Source organism: Clavelina lepadiformis, chromosome 2 (assembly GCF_947623445.1).
Source record: "Clavelina lepadiformis chromosome 2, kaClaLepa1.1, whole genome shotgun sequence".
In the NCBI taxonomy this organism is placed as follows: Eukaryota; Metazoa; Chordata; class Ascidiacea; order Aplousobranchia; family Clavelinidae; genus Clavelina; species Clavelina lepadiformis.
Window position 1 is genome coordinate 3591686 of NC_135241.1, and position 21057 is coordinate 3612742.

At 39.3% G+C, this 21057-nt stretch overlaps 1 protein-coding gene across 4 annotated transcripts in view; it reads left to right on the forward strand.

Annotated features, from left to right (window-relative positions):
- Positions 1-649: 649 nt before the first annotated feature.
- LOC143445679 (ADAMTS-like protein 1) overlaps positions 650-21057 on the forward strand; it is a 46297-nt gene continuing 25889 nt past the window's right edge. For 3 of the 4 annotated variants that reach the window (XM_076944949.1, XM_076944950.1, XM_076944951.1), the window contains exons 1-16: positions 650-851; positions 6136-6239; positions 6687-6735; positions 6835-7071; positions 8244-8370; positions 8523-8597; positions 8996-9168; positions 9447-9561; positions 9656-9791; positions 9972-10022; positions 10461-10674; positions 10967-11111; positions 11221-11317; positions 12260-12413; positions 12606-12864; positions 14002-14155. In XM_076944949.1, the coding sequence (XP_076801064.1) occupies positions 801-851; positions 6136-6239; positions 6687-6735; positions 6835-7071; positions 8244-8370; positions 8523-8597; positions 8996-9168; positions 9447-9561; positions 9656-9791; positions 9972-10022; positions 10461-10674; positions 10967-11111; positions 11221-11317; positions 12260-12413; positions 12606-12864; positions 14002-14155 (2141 nt within the window). In that variant the 5' untranslated portion in view covers positions 650-800. Of the gene's footprint in view, positions 852-6135; positions 6240-6686; positions 6736-6834; positions 7072-8243; positions 8371-8522; positions 8598-8995; positions 9169-9446; positions 9562-9655; positions 9792-9966; positions 10023-10460; positions 10675-10966; positions 11112-11220; positions 11318-12259; positions 12414-12605; positions 12865-14001; positions 14156-21057 lie in introns of those variants that run through there. The other variant, XM_076944952.1, reaches the window with a different exon arrangement.

Consider the following 21057-nt stretch of genomic DNA (forward strand, 5'->3'; position numbering starts at 1 on the left):
AACAAACGAGAGATCTAAAGAAAAAGTCTTAGAGCACTCGTCGAACGGTTTCGTTAAAAAGGGAGCGACAAGTCATAACAAGGAATCAGTCGATTGGCGATGTAGTAGCGTCACGCTGGAGTCACCTCTTACAAAGCGGTTGCTGCGTGCCGTTTATGCTTTTTTTGCGGCATTGTTAGGTTGCTGTGTGAAGGTATGGGCGACGATTGCTGCCTGCAGCATAGGGTATCCTACCTAATGCAGCTGGCTACACTCTTAACTCGTTGTTGTTCTCAATTGATTCTGTTGTGCTGAATATACGAAACAGAAACTGACAATAGGGTTAGGGGAAGGACAATACTATGACACGTCAACAGCTGTTTAATTACTTAAAAACCAGGCACGAGAAATCGCAGCATTTGCAAGGCTTTCAACAAAGAACATGTAACTATCGATTCGCACGTAGCAGTGTTTACTTTTAGATATTGAGCCAGTCTCTATTGTTTGCCAGTTAGGGGATGACAAAAATGCCCATGTCTTTGCCGCAGTCAGACGAACGAAATTCCGACTATAAATGGCATTTTCGTCGAGATTAATATACCTGTTGATATGGATCCATTAGGACGTTGGTCCCTTTTGTGCGTTGTAGATCGGGCAGAAAAGCTAATATTTGTGCAATATGTGAGCAGGAACGATAAGACATTTAAGTGTCTTTGAAAGTGAACTTTTCTCAGCGTTTTTTTGCACCGACTTGACTTCTTTTCGAAATTATTTGAGATTGGATCTAGATAAGCGGACGACGGACATCCCGAAACAAAGATATGGATTTGAGGAATAGATCTTGCCTCTTGCTGTTACTGCTGCTCCATGCGGTGAGTTTTAACGAGTGCTACTCTCACTTCAGTTTGCTATTATTGACTCAAATCAAATTTGATTAATGTTGATCGAAGAATGGCAAGAATTTTTTAACGTACAACCACCATTGTGTTGCAGCTGGCACTTGTAGTTAGCTGGGATTACTATAATCCTATGCACATAGATACGAAACTGTTGTGCCATTTTGGAGACTGTCCATTTTCGTTCGGTAATTGGTATTCGAACATTATTCGCTATTAATCACGTATCGTTCAGCGCGTATACCTTGTCAATGTGTGTTTGGCTACCGGTAGTTCGCCAAAAACTACGGTCCCACGCCCCCGAACGGAGAAAAACATTGCGTGTCTGTTATCGCTCGTTATAGGGTTTAATTGTTCTGTGCACGTTCTTGCGTGCGAGCGACGAAACATATTTGTGCGGATTTGTTTTCCCTTGAAAAACACCACCGTGCACTGATACATTATTTCGCCTATGACAGGTCGCCTGTACAGCTGGTTTGGTGGCCGTCATAATTATATGGTACTTGTGGGACTGTTTGACCAACTATTATTACATTGTCAATCAAGTACTTTACTGACAACTTTTTTGATATCCGACTTGTAGTTTAATGTCAGTTTGGTTTGCACAATGTGATAAGGTTTGTGTGAAATATGCAGCCTCTATCTGCCTTCGTTACGTTGACGTCACGACGTTCTCAGCACGAAATTTGTGACGTCATTAGAAATTCCAACATTATTTATTTTCCTGTGCAAGCCTTTTGTAAACGGGTTTCTGAGAAAATCCCATTTCTGTCATCAAGCGAATCGCTATGTGGACGTATATTGTTACAGCAAAGCTGTGTTGTTTATAGTTGTTTATCATATTACTTCCTTTTCACTTTTGTTATTGTAGGAAGTCGGACATCCGTCGAATACCTATTCTTACAAAGGTTGGTTTGTTTTTTTTTATTGTTACATTTCATTGGTGCGGTTGCATAACTTCCCGTCTTCGCTTCTTAAGGTGAGCTGTCTGCCTCGCCTTCTTCAACATTCCCTCAAAATGTGTAAACAAACTACCCTTTATTTATTTGCAAATCACATGGATTATAGTCAAGTTTAAACGAAACGTAAATGTCTTTGGTGACGGAATATCGCTTTCATTTTGACGTTTTCGTTGTCCGTCACGCTTCACAACACTTTTGTAGCTCTTAGGCGCTCGCTGCCCCCAAACGCCCCATAAATGGTCCCAACAGGTTTGTTGCAGCAACGGTGTACGATAACAGCAATCAATGTCATTGTCATTCGATGCTCAAAATGTACAATTTAGGGCCTTTTAAGGTATTTCCAGCATGCCTGGAATTCTATTCCTTTGCTGTGCGGTATAGAAAAATATTTGTTTAACGGATGCTTCAGGTTTAAGCAAGAAAATCAGTCGCCCGGCCCGGCTTTGACAACCTGTCTACGTGAACCGCTTATTCGTGACATTTTTTGTTTGGTTTTTGCCAAGCCCTTCTGTTGGAAATGTTTGCAAGGTCGAATAGTAGTTCCATGAAAATTTGCTGTAAAACCCTATGTAAGTACACTGTACTGACTGTAGGTCACATTTTACAATATTAGAGCATGTTAAATTGAAATTTAGCAAACTGCTATGAAATTAAACCCAGTTTAAAACTTAAAATGTTGACCTCCATATTGCATTTCCAGTTAGTAGCACGTTAAAATATTATCTGAGCAATTTTCCCCCCGTTTAAGACGAAGTGAGCCATGCAAGGAATAGGAAAACCAGTCGCAATTTCTCAATACGGCATATAGTAATAAATTGTCTTGAGTACATACAAAACCTTAAACTGTTAATTTATACGGTAAGAATAAATTGTGTGTAAGATGAATTCTTATAAATCATCTTCAGTCAATATTCCCGGGACTTTCTTATTCTAAATTGGCTGGTTTAATGGAAGGAACTACGGGTCAAAGTTCAAAACATGCAAACACATTTGTGTTTGAGTTTGAGTGTCTTGAGCACGGTCTTGGGTAGATGATTGACTTTTGTGTTTAACTTGAGTTTTGGTTTAAAACATGGCCTACACGGAATTCTACGTGTATTAAACCAGGCGTGGTCTACGTAAATATAAACACTATACTTACTATGCCGCCTTATCAAGCGTTACATATTAACCGAAACTTTGTATGTAACTTAACAGAAAAAACAAAGATACGCAATATCGAAAATTACAGTCTACCGGGTTTGTTTTTATATGAGTTACATTCTCTACCGGTACTATTCAGAGAAAGGAAAAAACATGAAATTTAAGTAGAAAGAAAATAGTGTGGAAGTTTAGTTTTGGTCTTCGGACTTTAAATACAATAATGCGGGTGTTTATGATTTCAACCCTGTCAACTCAGCCCAGGTCAATTGAACCTCTGATCCAGGTTAAATAAATGTTACACTTGTTCAAAGTCAAAAATGAGTCAGCTGCTAAACTGATTGGTGTTGAATAGACATACGACCCGAAAATATAACTAATGTAGCAATAGTTGCTAACCTTAAATCCAACTAACGTCATGAATTTAGCTAACGTGACTAAAGAACCCGTATTCTAATGGAAGGCAAGTTTATGAGCAGCGCATTAAGTATACATTTGTTAAACAAGCTTTGTCCACTACAATAGGCACATTTCTAACATACATTCGTTAATTTCATTGTAGTATTTACAAGGGTCTCTGGCTTCGTTTTTATCGACTTTATCCGAACATATAGCGATCGTCGGTTCTTGCATAGCAGTTACTGTATAACGAAAAGCGGTTTGTTCTTACAATTTAATTAAAGTAATGGCCACTTCGCTTATCTTGTTATTACAAACGATTTTATCGAGTTTCGTCTCAGCTTTCGAAAAACCGTAATGACTTCCTAGTCGCACTTTGCTTATAGCCAATAAAATCGGCTCCAAAGTTTCTGCCGTAATCGCCTAATCAATTTGAGAAACGTTTAGTTGCTTGTCAATCAGAAGTTGTCTACTTAAACATTTTAAGACTTGATCTTTATGAGAAATATTCCGTGGAATTTTAAGGCTTTCATCAACTTTTTTTGGTAATGAACGTTCAAAGTATAGGCATTTCAATGGAGCTGTGAAGCATTATTGTTTGACTAAGATTTCTCCACCTAAATGGATATTGTGATATATAGATCCAATGCATTCTTTCAACGTTAAAAATTTTTGATCGGTCTGCATGTAATAGGATGTAAAATCGTTTTTCAACGACTTGTGTGCCTATGGACCGGAAGCAATCAGTTATTCTCTTTAAATTACGTGTGACTTTTGATGGGACAATCGCCAAAACCGAAATACGGTGGCCTTGAATGCTGCTGGACTCACGTTGGTGCTCCTACAGCGGTGCATGCTTAATGGTGAAGTGGGTCTTATACGTTGTGTGACAATTAAGTTTGAAAGGTCAGACCGACGGGTGGTTGAAAGTACAAAAGTTACCATTTAAAAAAATGTCAGATATTTTTGCTTTTCGGCCTGGAAAACTTTTTGTAAATGAAATGAGGCATTAGAAATCTCCTTTTAAAATTTCCACATGAACTCTTGGGCACACGCTGTGCTTCCGTTACGAGATTAGTAGACTTTTTATAAAAATCTTCCATCGGTCGTCGTTGGATTACCTAACCGCATAAACCACCATCAATTCTCACCGGGTTTTGGGTTGAGTGGTTGACCGAATATTCAAACGCTTTCACACAATTTTGGATTCATTACTTTTCCACTTATCATTAAGAAAATTGAAGACGTCCACCCACCACTGTCAATAGTTGAAAGCGAGCTGTCCTTCGCAAGCGCTGGTTACCACGTGATTTTGTCAACCAGTAAAATTCGTTAGTTTGTTCTGGGCATTTGCAGCTTTTTGCAAACCGTATGGCCGGAATTTTCAAATTAAATTAAACAGTTGTTATGTTTATTTGCTTTGATTAGATTTATGATTTATTACAATGTACTTGCTTGTACTTCGTTGGTTTTAGTTCGCATCTGGCATTGAATTGACGGATTATTGTCTCGGTTCATTTTATCCATTTTTGAAAATTGTTTAGACAAAATGTCACTAATCGTATCAAAATACTGGTGTGCCATTTCTTGATGAACGAGTTATCTATCAGTTGGGATTTAAAAGATTGCTGAGTTGAATTCTTCAAATCGTCAAAACTGACATTAAATGATTGTTCTTTCTTCTAAATGCGATAAAGATGAACGATAAATAATTATTTAAGTGAGACACGATTCATTGCCTGGATTTAACGCTCTGACTATTTTGCCCGACTAATTTGGCGAAATTTGGCATTGACCACTGCTTTGTATTATACCTATTTGCTTTGCCATGTCAGTTATCCATTACATACTTGCTTCTTATTGGTAATGATCAGTATAATCGTTTTCACTGGAACCTATGCTACCGTATCTTAATAATGACAAACTACGTCAATGGAAATTTGAGAACTGACTTAAGACGATGGTAATTTTTGCGTGACCTTTACTAATTTTGTCTCAGGGAAGGTGGTAACACTAGAAACTGATTGCTTTGGGTTTTGTTTAAAAAGTGATTTACTGATTGCGATCAAAACATCACGGAGATACTTTTGTGTTCATCTGTACTCTGTGTAGGAAAGCGCTTCGTGGTTGAAAATTGATTTCTTTGAAAGAACAAAATCGTTCTCCTGTGTTTTCTTCTATTCTTGTAATTTCTTAACTGAAATTTTTTTTGCAATACGCAGATTTTCACTGATTTTGAAAACAAAAATGATCAATCGTTTCAACGCCTTCCAAGCAAAGACGTTTGCTTTATTACGTCATTATTAAATAAAAAATGCAAAACAAATACAATTGCTCACGTGCGGTAGTAGAAATGCGCAAATATGCTTTCAAATATGTCATATTTTCGGCGGCTGCGCGTGTTGGTTTCACAGAAAAGCGGCGCCTTCTTTGAGCCCAGTTTTAGTTTATATTTACTAAGTAGGCAAAGGTCACATGTAGCCTTTCTTCACGTATTTAACTGTATAGATGGAAACAAATTTCCCTTTTAGGTATCAGTTTTGTGTGTGGGATGCGGTTGCATATCACGTAGCAAAGCTTTGTAAAATTTTGCTTTGGTTTCTTTTTCAATTAATAACCGTAGTGTATATACATATACTACGCGCATTACGCCTACGTCAAATCGGATTGTTAACCGTAAATAACTTATCTTTGACATTTTGGGGTTGGGTCCCTGGTTTTTGCTTAACGACTATACCAACCTCGGTTTGTTTGTCCAGGTGTTACGTATCGCTGCGTCTGCGTGGTCTCCATGGACGTCGTGGAGCGACTGCTCACGCACTTGCGGAGGCGGCGTATCCTATGCACGACGTACGTGCGTAAGGTAAGTGACGTTTTCTGCCTTGAAGAAGCTGGTATTTGATCAGCAGTTATAGTAAATGAGTGGTTGTTGTCTGCTTCCGAACAAAACAACCATTGTGATTAACAGCTTCTCAGCTGGAAACAACCTTTAGTTGTAAATTTTCAGTGTCTGTCACGTACGGACAATATTATCCCGTTAATTGTTCTCTTCCAGAGCAAATATGTTGAGGTACTACACAAGCCTAACCGGCTCCACTTAAATTTTGTATTTGCCACTTTGCTCCATATAATATTTGATAAGCGTTTTGTGTTTTTAATGTAATAGCAGCGTCAAAATCTTTTCACGCCAAACACGAGCTTCAAGCACTGTTTGCCAAACACCCGTTTTGTTTTATCGCCAACTTTGTCGATAGTCGTTGGAATCAATTCGGCTTTTGTATTCTTCTTGAATCTTATTTTCATTTTGCAGTGAACCTTGCATAGGTGACGCAATCCAATACAAAATTTGCAATGCAAAGGTAACATCCATACTTTGCTTTCATTTCCGATTCTTTATTCTCCGTTTGTTAACTATAGTGCGTGATGTCACTAATGACGACTTGAATTTATCATTTCAGGACTGTGACTCCGAAGTGGTCGACTTTCGGGTTTCACAATGCGCATTATACAACGATCAGAAAGTGAACGGAAACTATTACGAATGGATTCCCGAATTCGATCGAAATAATCCTCCATGTGCACTCTACTGCAGAGCTAGAAATACAAGCACGGTGGAGTTAATGTCACCGAAGGTGTTGGACGGTACGAAGTGTTACAAGGGTTCATTTGACACGTGCATTGATGGGCTCTGCCAGGTACTCATATATGATATATCTTGTTCTGAATTGACATGTTTCGGACAATTATTTAATCATTTGTTTAACCAAAGGATTTCTTTAAGAAATTTTAGGTATTTTACGTTCTTACGTAATCGGCGCACGTGCTGCTTAAAATGTAACTCACGTTGTTCTAACTTTAACCGCTTATGTGCCCCTTTCGCTTTGTTTACCTTATTGCGTCACGACGTGATTCCAATGGCGACCGTCAATTACATAAGGGCGTGTAAAGGTTTTCTTTGTAAGTTGCTTGTATGATAGTTTATGAATTGTTAAGGAACAATAGAGACACGCGATTAGTAGGGGCGTTGATTCTTACCGAGGCTTTATCACGACGAAATTTCCTGAAATTTCCATTTACAACCAACCGTAAACAGTCAACTTCTGTTTGTTGGGCTGCGTTACATCATCACTTTTGATAACCGCTTCGATATTGTGCCTAAAAAAGAAAAACGTTTCTGTAATATCCAGGCCCCTATCAACTCGAACCCATGTCATTGCTAAAATCGACTCCAAACTGTCAGGGCCGTTTTGTCCGGTCACAATGACGTAACAATATTCTATCGATTGAATGCTGTTGTCGCGACTACTCATACAGAAAGCATGACACAGGTTAATTCTGCAGCATTATAGAAACATGTTCTGCCGCTCAAATGGACGGTGGACTGTTAATTGTTTCATTCGAATCCTTGTAGCTTTTAAATGCAGAACATTTCCGTCAACCATGAACATGGCCAAATAAAGTAACTTGTGGTGGCTTTTCTGTCAGAGATAATTGACATTTCGTATTGAAATCGGAAGCCGGACGTGCTACCGAGAAGTACCTGGCTCGTAATCGACCTGTAAATTGCCCAACCAACCCATAGAGACATGTGGTACTTGCCGTCATTGATGGAGCTCGAAATTTGCTGATCTCTTGCGTTTGCTGGCCTAATTTGGCATAGAATCACGTGTTTGGAAGAAGTTTTAAATAATTCCGGGTTTTTAGTGGTTTTGAATTGTTTTTGGCCCATGCGGTTTCTCAATTACCTCTTTCTCTGTAATCCTATAAGACCCGGCGTCTGTAAAGCAACCCAAAACGTTGTATTTACATTGGCGCTCCGCATGCCTGTACAAATGCTTGTTTTCATATTAACCATAATCTTGTTTAGTCTGTTGGCTGTGACCGACAACTCCACAGTAAACTAAGATTCGATGTTTGTGGAAAATGTGGCGGTGACGGCAGCTCATGCCGCTTGGTGACTGGCCTTCACCTCGCCAAGCCAGCAAAAACACAAGGTAAGGTTTAGGCCATTTTCCAACCAAAAATATTCCTGATGGTATGGGTATATCGGTTTATATTGTACATTATTTGAAGCGTTCTTAGGATAAATTGCGGATGTTTGATAACAACACTATCTATAACATTGTACTCTTTTTGTGATGCGCAGGAACGGAAGTTGTCATCACTGTTCCTGAAAACAGCAGACACATCAGTGTTTCAGAACGAGGCTCTGGTCACGTCGGTAAGATTAATATTAAAGTACTCAGAACAAGTAGTTGAATTTTAAGATTTGCATTCAACCCAGCAAAAAGAAGATCACAGCACGTAGGGCACAGACGTGGCTATGCCACGAAACTCATAAATCACATTTATTCGAAAATGCACCTGGGTGGCCTGTCATTTAATTACAACCCATCACCGTCTGAAATCGTGGGACTTTCAGGCTTCCTTGGTTTCAGCAATGCACAGGTTCTGTGGTTGCTGTTGCATCCGCTTTCAATTGCCTGTGCGCGCTCTTTTAACTTGACAGATTAGCGATCATTACGGCGCTATATATGAAAGCCTTAGCGCTGTTATTGGATCCAAGGCGCGGTCGCATTCTTGTTTACTTTGCTTGTAACATTTAATCAAATTTTCCAGGTTTGATGTTGAACCACTCGGCCGATTTCGACCTTATAATGCCGAACATCAGCGGCAGCGGAAAACGAGGATACTTGAAGACGGCTGGGGTCAAAGTAGAATTCGAGGCTCTATCCTATGGGAAGGAATACTTTGACGTGGAAGGCCCTGTCCCTAAGGAAATGCAAGTCTTGGTGAGTGTTCGATCTTTGTGTGTGATCGGCGTGGCATGCTGTTGTCTACATGTCGTACGTGAATAATGATTTTTGGCCTGCTATCATCCCCAACTCAAATCATGAACAAGATCACTTAAGTAACATTATTTAAACAGGGTAAAGTCAAGAGGTGAAAAATTGTTTGTCTACTGCGTGTAAATGCTGTAAAAAGATTTTAGGACGTGATAACTTTTTATATCGGAAGTTCACTAAATTATTTTAAGAAGTTCCAACACGCCGATTTAATCGCTCCACAGGCCGTGTATGACAATGCCGTGTGGAAATACATCCGATATGAGTTCTACCGCCCTCTAGAGGTGTTCTGGACGCACGAAATCGACGGGGTCTCCTGCACAGTCACTTGTGGCGGAGGTAAGTTATATTTTTCCCAATCAAAAGTAATCTAGACCTAATAGTGAGGCAGCTTGTATAGATAAATTCTGTTTTAATCTGATTCCGCCTTCAGGCTTACAATTTATTTGGCCGATCTGCGTTGAAATTAGCAGTGGCAGGAAGCGTGACGACACAGACTGCTACAACGAAGGCCTTTCACCGCCGTCACCAAAAGTCCGTCGTTGTAATACAAATAAATGTCCACCTAGGTACGTTGGGCCTTTGATACTTAACTCTTTTCTTATCGTAGCAGGATCAGGTATATGTCTTTTAAGTTTTATTGTCATTGCTAATACCTTATGCACCCCGTACACACTGTAGCAGTATGTACATGTATTTAGGATATTACATGCGCCGCTTATATGTTTTTTCGATTTTGTCTAGCGCAGTTACACTGAAAAACGTTTTGAGGCTACGTTTGAGTACATGAGGCGTAATAGGTGAGTTTACTTAATATTAAGAAACCTGTCGTAATCCCAGAATAGTTCCATTAATTTTGAAAAACTTGTACATGTATGCTATGCGTGTTTATGCTATATGGTTGTGAAATTATACCATAAGCAGATTGCGAGCAAAAACAAATCGTTTTCATGCTTGGAACATAAATATAAATCCATATAAGCGTTGGTTATCGCTAAGCATATGAGTTAATGAGTTGGATGCCTATTTTAATTTCCTGAAATTGATTGCATACAACCAAAACCGTGTTTAGTACGGAAAAGATACAAGAATTGGAAGGAGGCCATTTTGAGATTATTTCGGTGATGACGATGTCATTCTCTTTAAATAAAAACTCCTCCACAATGAGTTCTTACTGCAAAAGAATATCTGTTGTATTACTTATAAGTTCTCTCTTTCTTCATCTTCCTACTCCCCAGGTGGCTTCCTGATCCGTGGACGATGTGCTCCTCCACGTGTGCAGGAGGAATACAGACTCGTACTGTGTCCTGCGTGGAGGAAGTCATCAACGGAGAGACGCTGCCAACAGCGGATGACTCACCGTGTTTTGCGGCAGGATTAAAACTCCCGGAGACCAGGAGGACATGTAATACTCATTCGTGTCCGAAATGGGAAGCGAAACCGTGGTCGGAGGTGAGCGTGTGATCTTGCGTGTAAAGTGAAGTGAGGTTACTTTGTTTTTTTTTTATATCCATTTTGTTGGCATTTGTAGTAATTACGATTATAAACACGATAGAAAATAATCTGGGTCCGTTAAAACTATGCCCTTCGTAAATGCTGATTATCTTCTATTCCTCCTAAAAATGTTAATTCAATGTTTCTTTTTCAAGGAGTTTTCTTTTTCTTTCTGTTGCGACCGATATGCCCGCAAAAGCAATTTTAAAGTTTTACTCAATCTTTTTAAAGTCGTGTGATTTTTGTGCAGTGTAGCGTGACGTGTGGCCGAGGTAGCCAGTACAGGACAGTGCGGTGTCTGGGCCACGACGGAAAAGGATCGTTCAGTTGTAGGCTTGCGGAGAAGCCGAGCGTTCGCCGGGACTGCGTTGTAACATCGATATGCACTGCTCCAAGTATACTTTGTCTATGCCTTGTCTTATGCAATGTTATGCAATGTTTTCTGCTTGAGATTACTTCTAGTTGTAATGGCTTTCACTCGAAAGCATCATTTTTTTGTTGCAGCGTTACCGGTTCGCGTAAAGTCGGAGCCGGAAAATACACCGATGCAGGCGGAACTGATTGGTGTCGAGAGAATTTATCCCATTTCAATAACGCCAACGTAAGACAATAAATTTTTGGTATTACCATTTGTTAAACACAATTGATCTCAAATCCCACATCTTTAGTATAACATCGAAAATATGTGACGTAGTGAATATGCCTAAAATCAATTGACATAAATTAGTACATTTATTTGTCATAAATTCTGTGTTTTTTCCCTTGTATAGGTATATAGATGGTTGTATATCATCTGAGTGACAGTTTATTTGAGTGACAGTTGATTTGAGTGACATAATTATAGTTCATTTGAGTGACACATTGATAAGTACTGTTTAATTCATTTGAGTGACAGATTGACATTTGTTGTTTAAGTTGCAGTTGTTGTTAATTAGTAAGTACACAGATGACAACACACAGAAGACAAAATTTAGAATAATATCCACAAAAAAAACAACTAAGAATCCTCAACCATCTCGTCCAATTCTTCTGTTAGTTCCACAGTTGGTCCGATCTTCAAATTACGCGCAATTCGGCGGAGGAATACTTCCTGTGGAAAGTCTTCTTGCTGGGAAAACAAATTTTCAATGCGGGTTTCTTTTTGACTTGTCATACGCGATTGGCGCAATGGTGTCGATGCACCAAATTCAAGGCGAAAGAGTTCTTGGGAAACTTTATCATGCTCGCTTTGAAACTCTTCAATTATTTTGAAAATGCTTTGGTGGTATCTGTTGACAATTGCATTGAAGCGGTGATGCCAGGCCTCCTGGATGTTATTTGTACGAGCAAGACCCGATTGTTGCATTACTGTAGTTTGAACAGTACTCACCAATGTGTCACTCAAATGAACTGTCACTCAGTTGAGCATGAGTTATTTGTCACTCAAATGAACGTTAAAAGAGTGTGTCACTCAAATGAGCTGTCACTCAAATGAAGTGTCACTCAGTTGATCAACTACCATATAGATACAAACCTCTATTTAACTTACTTTCTTTCTGAATAGTTGGTTGGCTGAGCGCTGGGGCCCATGTTCGGTATCTTGCGGGGTCGGAGTTACGACGAGGCTGGTCAAATGCCAAGTTTTACTCAGGCATGCGGGAACCGTTGAGAGATTAGAAGAGGAAATGTGCAAAGATGAGAAACCAATCACTGAGCGAGTAAGTCCAAAACCATTCACATCCAAACTACTTTTACCAAATTAACAAGAATTAATAATAATCTTTGAAGGCAAATGGCGATGGTTGCGATTTGTAAAATTTACCTGCCCCAAATGAGTTTGTTTTACTCAAAAGTTTTCAAGTTTTCTTGCATTTATGTTGTTATGTCTGCGGTTTAAATTTCACCAACAGCCCTGCTCCATGAGATATTGCATTCCCAAAAGCGCCACCGTTGAAATTAACAACATCACTGACTCTGATGACGACTATTATGACGACGCCTCTGAGGCGGATTATGACGTAGATGATGACGTCAGTGAATACGTTTCGGAAGCCAATAGTGACTCTGATTACGAAGCAATAAACGAGACTCCGTCCATTTCCGATGACTCACTCAATTACGAGTGGAGATTTCAAGAACACGGTCCCTGCACGCCATCTTGCGGCAACGGTATGTGTTAGTTTTCAGTAAACGAACGCTCGTCTCTTGACTAAAGCTTAGTTTGTCGATAAGTTGATTTTGTGCATTCATTCATTTTATTCACGTAAAACACCCTTTAAGAAATATTAGCGAAACAGGTTGAAGTCTGATAACGATGGACACGAAACCAAAACTTTGTTTTAATGGCATGATATATAGAACTAGAGAAATGTGTTATCCAATTACAGTCGAATCCGCTTAATTCGGACACCGGATAACCCGGACAACCGCTTTATTCGGCCAAAATGCTCAGGAACGGAACAAAAGTAAAAATTGAACGTAAAAAACTCCTGTTAATTCGGACAATTCTCCGCTTAATTCGGACACAGGTTCGCAATTCCTATCGTTAGGTTATGACACAATAAACAGTACTTATTTCGTTTTACCACAAGATGTAATTGCATTATGAGTGATTATGGTGAAACAATCACGATTCATGCTGTAACAATCGACAATGAACTCATATTAGGCCGTGCAGGCGTCATAGTCGCATAGTCATAGTCATAGTGTTACACAGTAATATACAGTATTTGTTGAATTGTTTGGTATCGAAATACTGTAAGCAATACAACTAACCTGAAGGTATAACTCTTGTGCGTTTTATGCGATCAGTGCCAATTACTGCAGTATAGCGCAGCTGCAATTCATTTATTACGCAACATTACAGTATTTTAAATGCGTTGTTTGCCTTTACGCATGACCATGAAACGAACAATTGATTTTCCGCTTAATTCGGACAAAGCCGTTTCTCCGCTTAATTCGGCCAAAAGTGAGCGGAACCAAAGTGTCCGAATTAAGCGGAGTCGACTGTATGTTTAATTTTAAGATTTTTTAACACTCGTCCCGTTTGGTTTTGTGTAGTGTTCATCACTGTATTAGTCCTCTGTTGTATTTAATCAAGGGTTTGAAAATAATATTTTTGTTGTACCTAATAATATATGATCAACGATAATACTTAAAACGATGTGTTATCAGTAATGTACAATAAAAATCCTTTTTTATACCTAATGTCACAACCGTATGTAGTTCCTTAAAAAGCACGTCGGTAGTATTCCTTGAGAGTGTAGTAAAACAGTATCAAGTGTTTAATGTCTTTTATTTGTTCAGGGACACAAACCTTATCGCAGAGTTGCTTTCACATTGCTACTGGCGCTCTCGTATCACCTGATCGCTGTGACCTTTCTGAAAAGCTGGACACTTTTACGCGAGCTTGCGGCGGAGCACCATGCGAAACACCCTCTCTTGGTGGCGGTAGATACCAGTAAGTGATTGTTCTTACTTAGGTAAAAGTAGTGGTAGAAATAATCGCTGGAAATATATTTGGTGTAGTTCTGTTTGTAGAAATATACTGTATACACATTTTATTTTCTGATTACAAAAAGCTGTTTCTATACAAAAAAAAACTACTTAACAAATTAAAATAATTTCTAGTTTAATTTCAGTCTATTTTGAATTTTTTCCTTTTAAATGTAAACCAATTTAAATGCTGTTCAACTTTTTCAATTCCGTTGAATGAGATTTAGAACAAAAAAAGTTCAGGCTTAAGATGATTGATTAACTTTCCGTCTGCTTCACTAACACGAATGTCAATACTTTGTGTCTACATCGATGGAGCAACGTCATAGGTTCGCATTGTGATAAAATCATGTCCATTGTCCGTGAACTAAAACGTAACAAACGTAAACATACTCGGTCGTTAGAAGTGTGAAGTGTTGTTTGTCTTGCGGTCTTGGTTGTCAAATCAATGGACGTTTTGTTCCGATTTGCTTCGGTAAACCTTTCATCTTGAATTAGAGAATACAAACTAAACCCATGTCTTGTTTGTGTAAGAAATCTCCAGTAATATAAGCTTCGCAATGTTATACCTCTCCCAGTTTTATGTATATTTGAACTGTGTGTATACTGTATAGCAATCAATCTTGTTGAGTTGCAATGCTTCATGCCGAGAAACCTCAGCAGGCCCATACGTAGCAGTGTGCGATTCTTTTTCAATGCTGTCACACATTCTGACTATTTCAATTGCTTTACTTTTCACTTTAACTCTCAAGTTGATTAATTACTGTAGCCAGGTAGTCAGTTACTGTCAGTTATTCATTAAAAATCTTCGTTGTAGTTTTCAGTGGAGTAACTTGAACTGTATTTCGAGTGGGCACTTCTCCATTGCAGTTTTATATGTTACTACAAATAACGAAAATGCCACTTTATTCCGGTGCATTTTGTAGTATTTTAATGTCCAAAACTCATTAGCCGAGCGTGCGAAGGGTTGAGATTTGGGGTGAAAATAAAAACCTCAATGCAAACCCGACCCGTTTTATTTCTCCGTGGTTCACGAATTTTTCTGACAAGCCTTCAAACTGCAAGTGCCTTGTCAGATTTAATACCGCGCCCACCCTCGATAAGCGTCTAGTTTTGCACGGCGAGTAAACCGCACGCTTTCAAGACACTCACAATCTGCACAAAGCTCCGTTTGTAAGAAAAATGTGTTCCCAAGCAACTGCGCAAAAAGGAGTTTCACCAAAGTATGTCGATGGTAGTGTAGAAGCATCGTACAAGGCTCAATTTTGTGATATTGAAACTTTAGCTCTGTAAAACTGTTTTATCGGTCGTTTGTTGTGTATAGCGCGTTGCTGTCAACTGTAAGGGAAAGTGCCAGCGTGTCCAATGTCTATACGAGATTCGACGTGTATAGGAAGTTTGCGAAATTGCTGGAATTTTTGTGCTGTCCGTCACGGTAAATTTTTCATTTTTTCCATTCAACTTTTCTGCCTAGAAAGATAGCAGCCGTACTTGACCTATAATGTAGGGTGGGGCTGCATTTTATTACGCTTGGTTTATAATTACCATATCATGGCAACTTTGTGGCAAGAAATGTGTGAAATTACAGTCTGGTTGGCTTTAAAATTTCAATCTTCGTTTCCGCTCTTTTACGTTGTTCTTTTCCCGCTCTGAACTTTAGTCTGTTCGGCATCCTATATGTACTTCGCTTTCGCTGCCAGTTCGCTAAGGGCACTTCATATTAGGCAGTGGCTAGAGATTCAACCTAGTCTGTTTTGTACGCTATTTCTATTGTATGTTGTTGTTGTTGTTTTCCGTGTTCCTTGAAGATTATTTGCGATAGTGAGGTGAGACCGTTTTAACAGATTCCAGGACAATGCCAATTGTCGACAAAGGCAGTTTTGAACGAGTCTTTTAGCCGCAAACGTTTGAATTATCAGCAATCGTCGTGTATTAGGAAGCCCTTCACCCCAATTTTGAACTTTATCGTTTAAAGCATCAACGACAATTGAAATATTTTATTACAAAAATATCGCGACATTTCGGCGTCGTTCTTGTAGTAACGCCTAAACCGCGTTTGCGAATTGTATTCGTCAAAAGTCTCGAAAGCGATTTTTATCAATATTCACGATTGTTTGTACCTCACTTTTCAACCGGTGTTAACCGCGACCTTCTCGGGTGCGGTTTGGCAATTTCGCGCCGCAAATTTGTTTGAGAATCAACCGCGCAAGTTACGACCTTAAACCCCACGCGAAAATATAACTTGTATCATCGAAAAAACTTTACTTGATGTCGTGAGAAAGTCAAACAGCGCAGTACGCTCAACGGCGCGTGCTTTATATCCTATGACTATGTATTGATATAGTTGAAAGAAGTATACCGCCTCACTTTCTGCTTGTACTTAAACTTGAGACGCTTGAAGCGTCGTTTTTTGCGGTGTGAGTTTAGATATTATGTCGAAGTTTTACCTTTCAAGTCGGGGTTGTTCCCCTTGTGCCAGTTACTTTGTTTCAAACCTCCGAAGTTGTACACAGCTGAAAGCACTTGGCAAGCTTGCATGAGGTCAAAGAATACAATGAGAGCGCTTTTTCTTGCGGCCACCTTGTAAAATCGCTATACAAACTTTTTCTTGAATTTTTATACTCTATATATAACAGCTAAGGTAAACTTCTAGTCTATTTTAACCAAATCTATACGGGTTACCGTCGTTATTTCGATAACCCAGGCAGGAACCTTAATATTGTTGTAAAGTTTACTCGGCTATTACGACCGGTACACCGCGCAACCATTTTCTTTGTTGCGGTCAGCTCATGTCAAAATCGCTACAAATGTTTATGAATATTGGGTTGAGACTAAGGTAAAGGGACTCTGCTTACAACCGGCATGTGCTGCTGCGAGGCCCCTCCCGTTTTGAATAGCATTTTTGCTGGACTTAGATCGTTATAATCGCTTAATGTGTTCGGCGGGTTTTCTTTGAAGTAAATCCAACAAATTACCTTTAAACTGTCAGTCGTGTGAGTGGCAAGGACGCCACCCCCAGTTTTACTCTTTCTCAACCCCAGGGGGATTAGTGAAGGAAAAGCGGCGAATTTTGTTGGTAGAAAACACAACAAAGACGGCTGTCTGTGTTTGATCTTGTTGTAAACTGCAAATACAAGCTGTAATGGTCTATACACTGTTCATGGAGTTAAGGCAATGCGTGAAGGGAATCCTAATGAACCGCAGTAAAAAGTGGAAGCTCGGCTGGCCAGTTGACTAGCCCATAGTTGTGGCGAAAAATTACCACTTTTAAAACTCGCATATAAACTTCTCTGACTTCAGTGTCGACAGCGTATGTTTAGTAAGTTTCAATAAGCAGATGTAACTGCTTGAGGTTAATTATATCAAGTAATTTGACCGCTGCAATTACCAGTAAGATCATTTTGGCTTCAGCCTTACAGACCCCAGCAAATCGCTCCAGCCCATTGCAACATGAGGATTTATTCGTATGAGCTTGACATCTTGAAAGGTTTGAGATAGGTTAAGTCGATTTGACGTTCTGTCAATAAAACTCTTTTACTTGGTAGCTAATGTCAACAACATGACTTTTTATAATTAAATGCCAGGAATTTAGTATTCTGTTGTTAACTCCAAACTTTATAACTTGAAACTGTGACTAGCTTTGTTAGCTTGGTTTTTTCCGAGTCAAAAGATGAGTTGTATTCGAGCTGTTTGCTGGATATTTTTGCTTGTCATCTGCTCTCCCGGTTATGGTGAATTGAGAAGATCTCAAAGTTCTAGCGGTAAATTTGGATTTTTTCCGGCGCCGCGTGCTGTCCCCCCAGAGCTCTTACTCAGTTGGAAAAGACAAATGAGAAACCAGTGAGTTTTCAAAGTAATATTTGATATCTAGTTTATTGCTCAAATTAAGGCAAATTATTTCTTGATGCGCTATAACCGCTATTCGACCACCATTGTTTTTGATTGCACGATTTCGCTTTTTAAGTAGTTGCTTATGTACAGTGTCTAGCGAAACGCTCTCCAATGCGGATCCACCTCACGGTAAGCAGCAAATCTTTGTGATAATTAATTGACGTTTGACGTTGGATTGACCAAGTTTGGTATTTCAGATCTTTGCGGTTTTGGCCTAAGAAAGGTCGATTGGCTTGTAGACAGATGTCTTCTGTCGTCGGGTGTATTGTGCGCTGTGAAAGTTACGGCTATTTTTCTGGTCCGTGATGGGTGATGTAATGCAAATGCAAATATTTTTGCCAACCTCGCTGCGGTATTGTGCCGGCGAGAACCTCTTTTCTGGAATGCGGCGGTTGCGGTGGTGATACTGCTGTGGATGGAAGTTTATTTTTCGTTTGAGTCATTTTTTTATCTCCGACATTTCATCTTCGACACAGCGAATGGTCAATAACAGTGTACTTTTCAAAGCCGAACTCAAATATTGATCAACTTAATCCACGTGCGAACTAAATTGCTATTACCTTTGAAATATATCTCGTCACCCTATTGTCAATGCGACCCTCGTCTCAGGCCCGTTGAAAGATTACCTAGATAAGGCCTAACTTGATTCGCTGATTACCAAAGCCTTTCAGACAATGAAATCAAACTGTTGATTTATAAACGTGCGACTTCAGAAGTGTTTAATATCCTGCTGTTTAAACGTTTCGTGAGGTCACCACCCATCTGATGATTTGCCGTTTCGCGGCTGATTTCAGCGCATCAAGTCGTTTAAAAACGGAGAAATTTCTATCAATTTCTTTTACGCCCGATAAAGAACTTACTTTTTTATGCATTTTCCTGATCACTGGGTAGTAGTCTGTCAGGTACCATTCTCAATAACCTAATTCTGCAATTGTTTCTTTTTTAAGGATTCACGCGTAAATGTGTGAATTTACGTTCGCTTTTGAAAACCACGACGCAGTTGACGCGTGCGAAAACGTCCCAAACACTCCAACCAACGTATCAGGCGGCCTATTAGCAACAGTTTATTAATTCGAAAATACTTGCAATGTCAAAACGTACGGATGACATTTTCAATCAAGTTTTTATTTATGGGAATGGTATTGTACTTACGCCATGAGAATCTTTAGGTCTCATATATTTGACGTATTGGTCGAGTTCTATTTATATTCTCACCTATATTTAAATCAATTCCAAACTAATTGCTTTCAATTTGAGCTTGTATACGACAGGTCTATGTCTCCTATGCAAAAGGTTAAGTCTTGTTACCTTCTGCGGTTTCTTAAGCGTTGAAATGGGTTTTTAATTTTGTTTTGTCACAAATTATCAGCTGCATCTTTTTATCTGGATGTTGGGACGAGTCCTGGAACAAGTCTTTTGCCAATACGGCGTGCCAGAAGAATTTCTGTTGTTCCACTTTCTCTGTAAAATCAGTTGCGATTCGGCTTTGAAATTCGCCGATATAAACAATCTCCTTTCATGCGCAAGAATTCAAAACATGTCCTTGGAAAGTCTTTTATATTTTAACGTTTGATATAAGCTCACACCAATTTTCTATGTCAACAACTTTATACACTTATCCGTTCATGCGGAAACTGTTTATGTACCTGCCCCAGTCATGTTGAAAATGTTTTGGGAATCAAATCGACATTGGCCTTGATTCATAAACAGTGGCATTTACAACGGTTCCGCGTCACTTAACGTAATCCAGCGAATAGTCTTCTGCGATTATAACGCCATTTAAACTTGGAAATTTTCAAGCAAAGTCCTGCACACAATGCCCTCGATTTATTGTTTTTGCAAAGCTCGACATAAAAAACCTGATCAGCTTCTAACGTGCCAAAGAATTGCTCTCGCTCCGCAATTTGCCCGTCGGTTTATTTTCGGACAGTTTATTCAGCTTAAGAGTTTTCCGGAGTCGACAAATGCAGCAAGCATTACGAAAATTCTACCACGGGAATAAGGATTAGTTCTAAAAGCTTGTAATTGAGCTACGAAGTTTTTTAAACAATAGTGGGAGCGGTAATGCCGGTACGCATCGTGATGGCCGGAGTCGGTGTCGGATCTGTAAGTCAAGTTATTTTTGCTGATTGACAACGCTTCCGTCTAAGGCAGAGCTTCACAGAGCAAAGCTGTTTTCTTAAAAAGTTTTAGCGCCAGTTTGGTGCGGCAATCGGCTTACTTTAAAACAACATAAGCTAGGCATCTTAGACCACAAGCTACTTTCGAACACATTTTAAATCGCTCCGTTTGTCTTGTAAGAAACTAGGTCGGCTTTTCCATTTTCTAATACCTTTGCTATTTGTAGTTGGGCTTTTCAGCCATATTGTACTTTAAGCTATAACATTTTAACGACCCCGCGTCCCTGGCGGAATAATCAGGTCATAAAACTGGATTTTCCTCCGATGGGTGAGCGGTTTTTATTGGGTAAATATTCGTCGTTGCGTACGAATTTGATCAAGGACTAAACTTCTCCTTTGCTCGAATTCCAGCTACTTAAACACCGCAAACAAATGACATATTGCCCGTTAGACATTAGTACAAGTTAACTTCCTTTAAATTTGTCAAGTTTGTGTGCGCAAGTCTAGTCATTGATTGTCCTACTACGTCATATAGCACATTAGCATGTGATAAGCAAAATCATTTCCCAAGATATATTTTCTCCTGTAGGGTAATTCTAGTTAACAGTCCCCTACATTGCGTAAGATTTAATTACGATGTTGTGTATATCTATTTGTATTAATGTATGTTGGTACTGGAGGTTTTTCGTTGATGTTAAGTTTTGTTTTTACTTTTGACCGGTCTTTAGTAGTCTTGGCACCACGTCCACGCCACATTTAGAACGTCAACTGCTGCCAGTCTAACCCCTGAGGTCACAACCCGTGCGGTCACTCACCGGTCATGCCCGTCATTTTGTTCAAACATAATTTCCAGTAT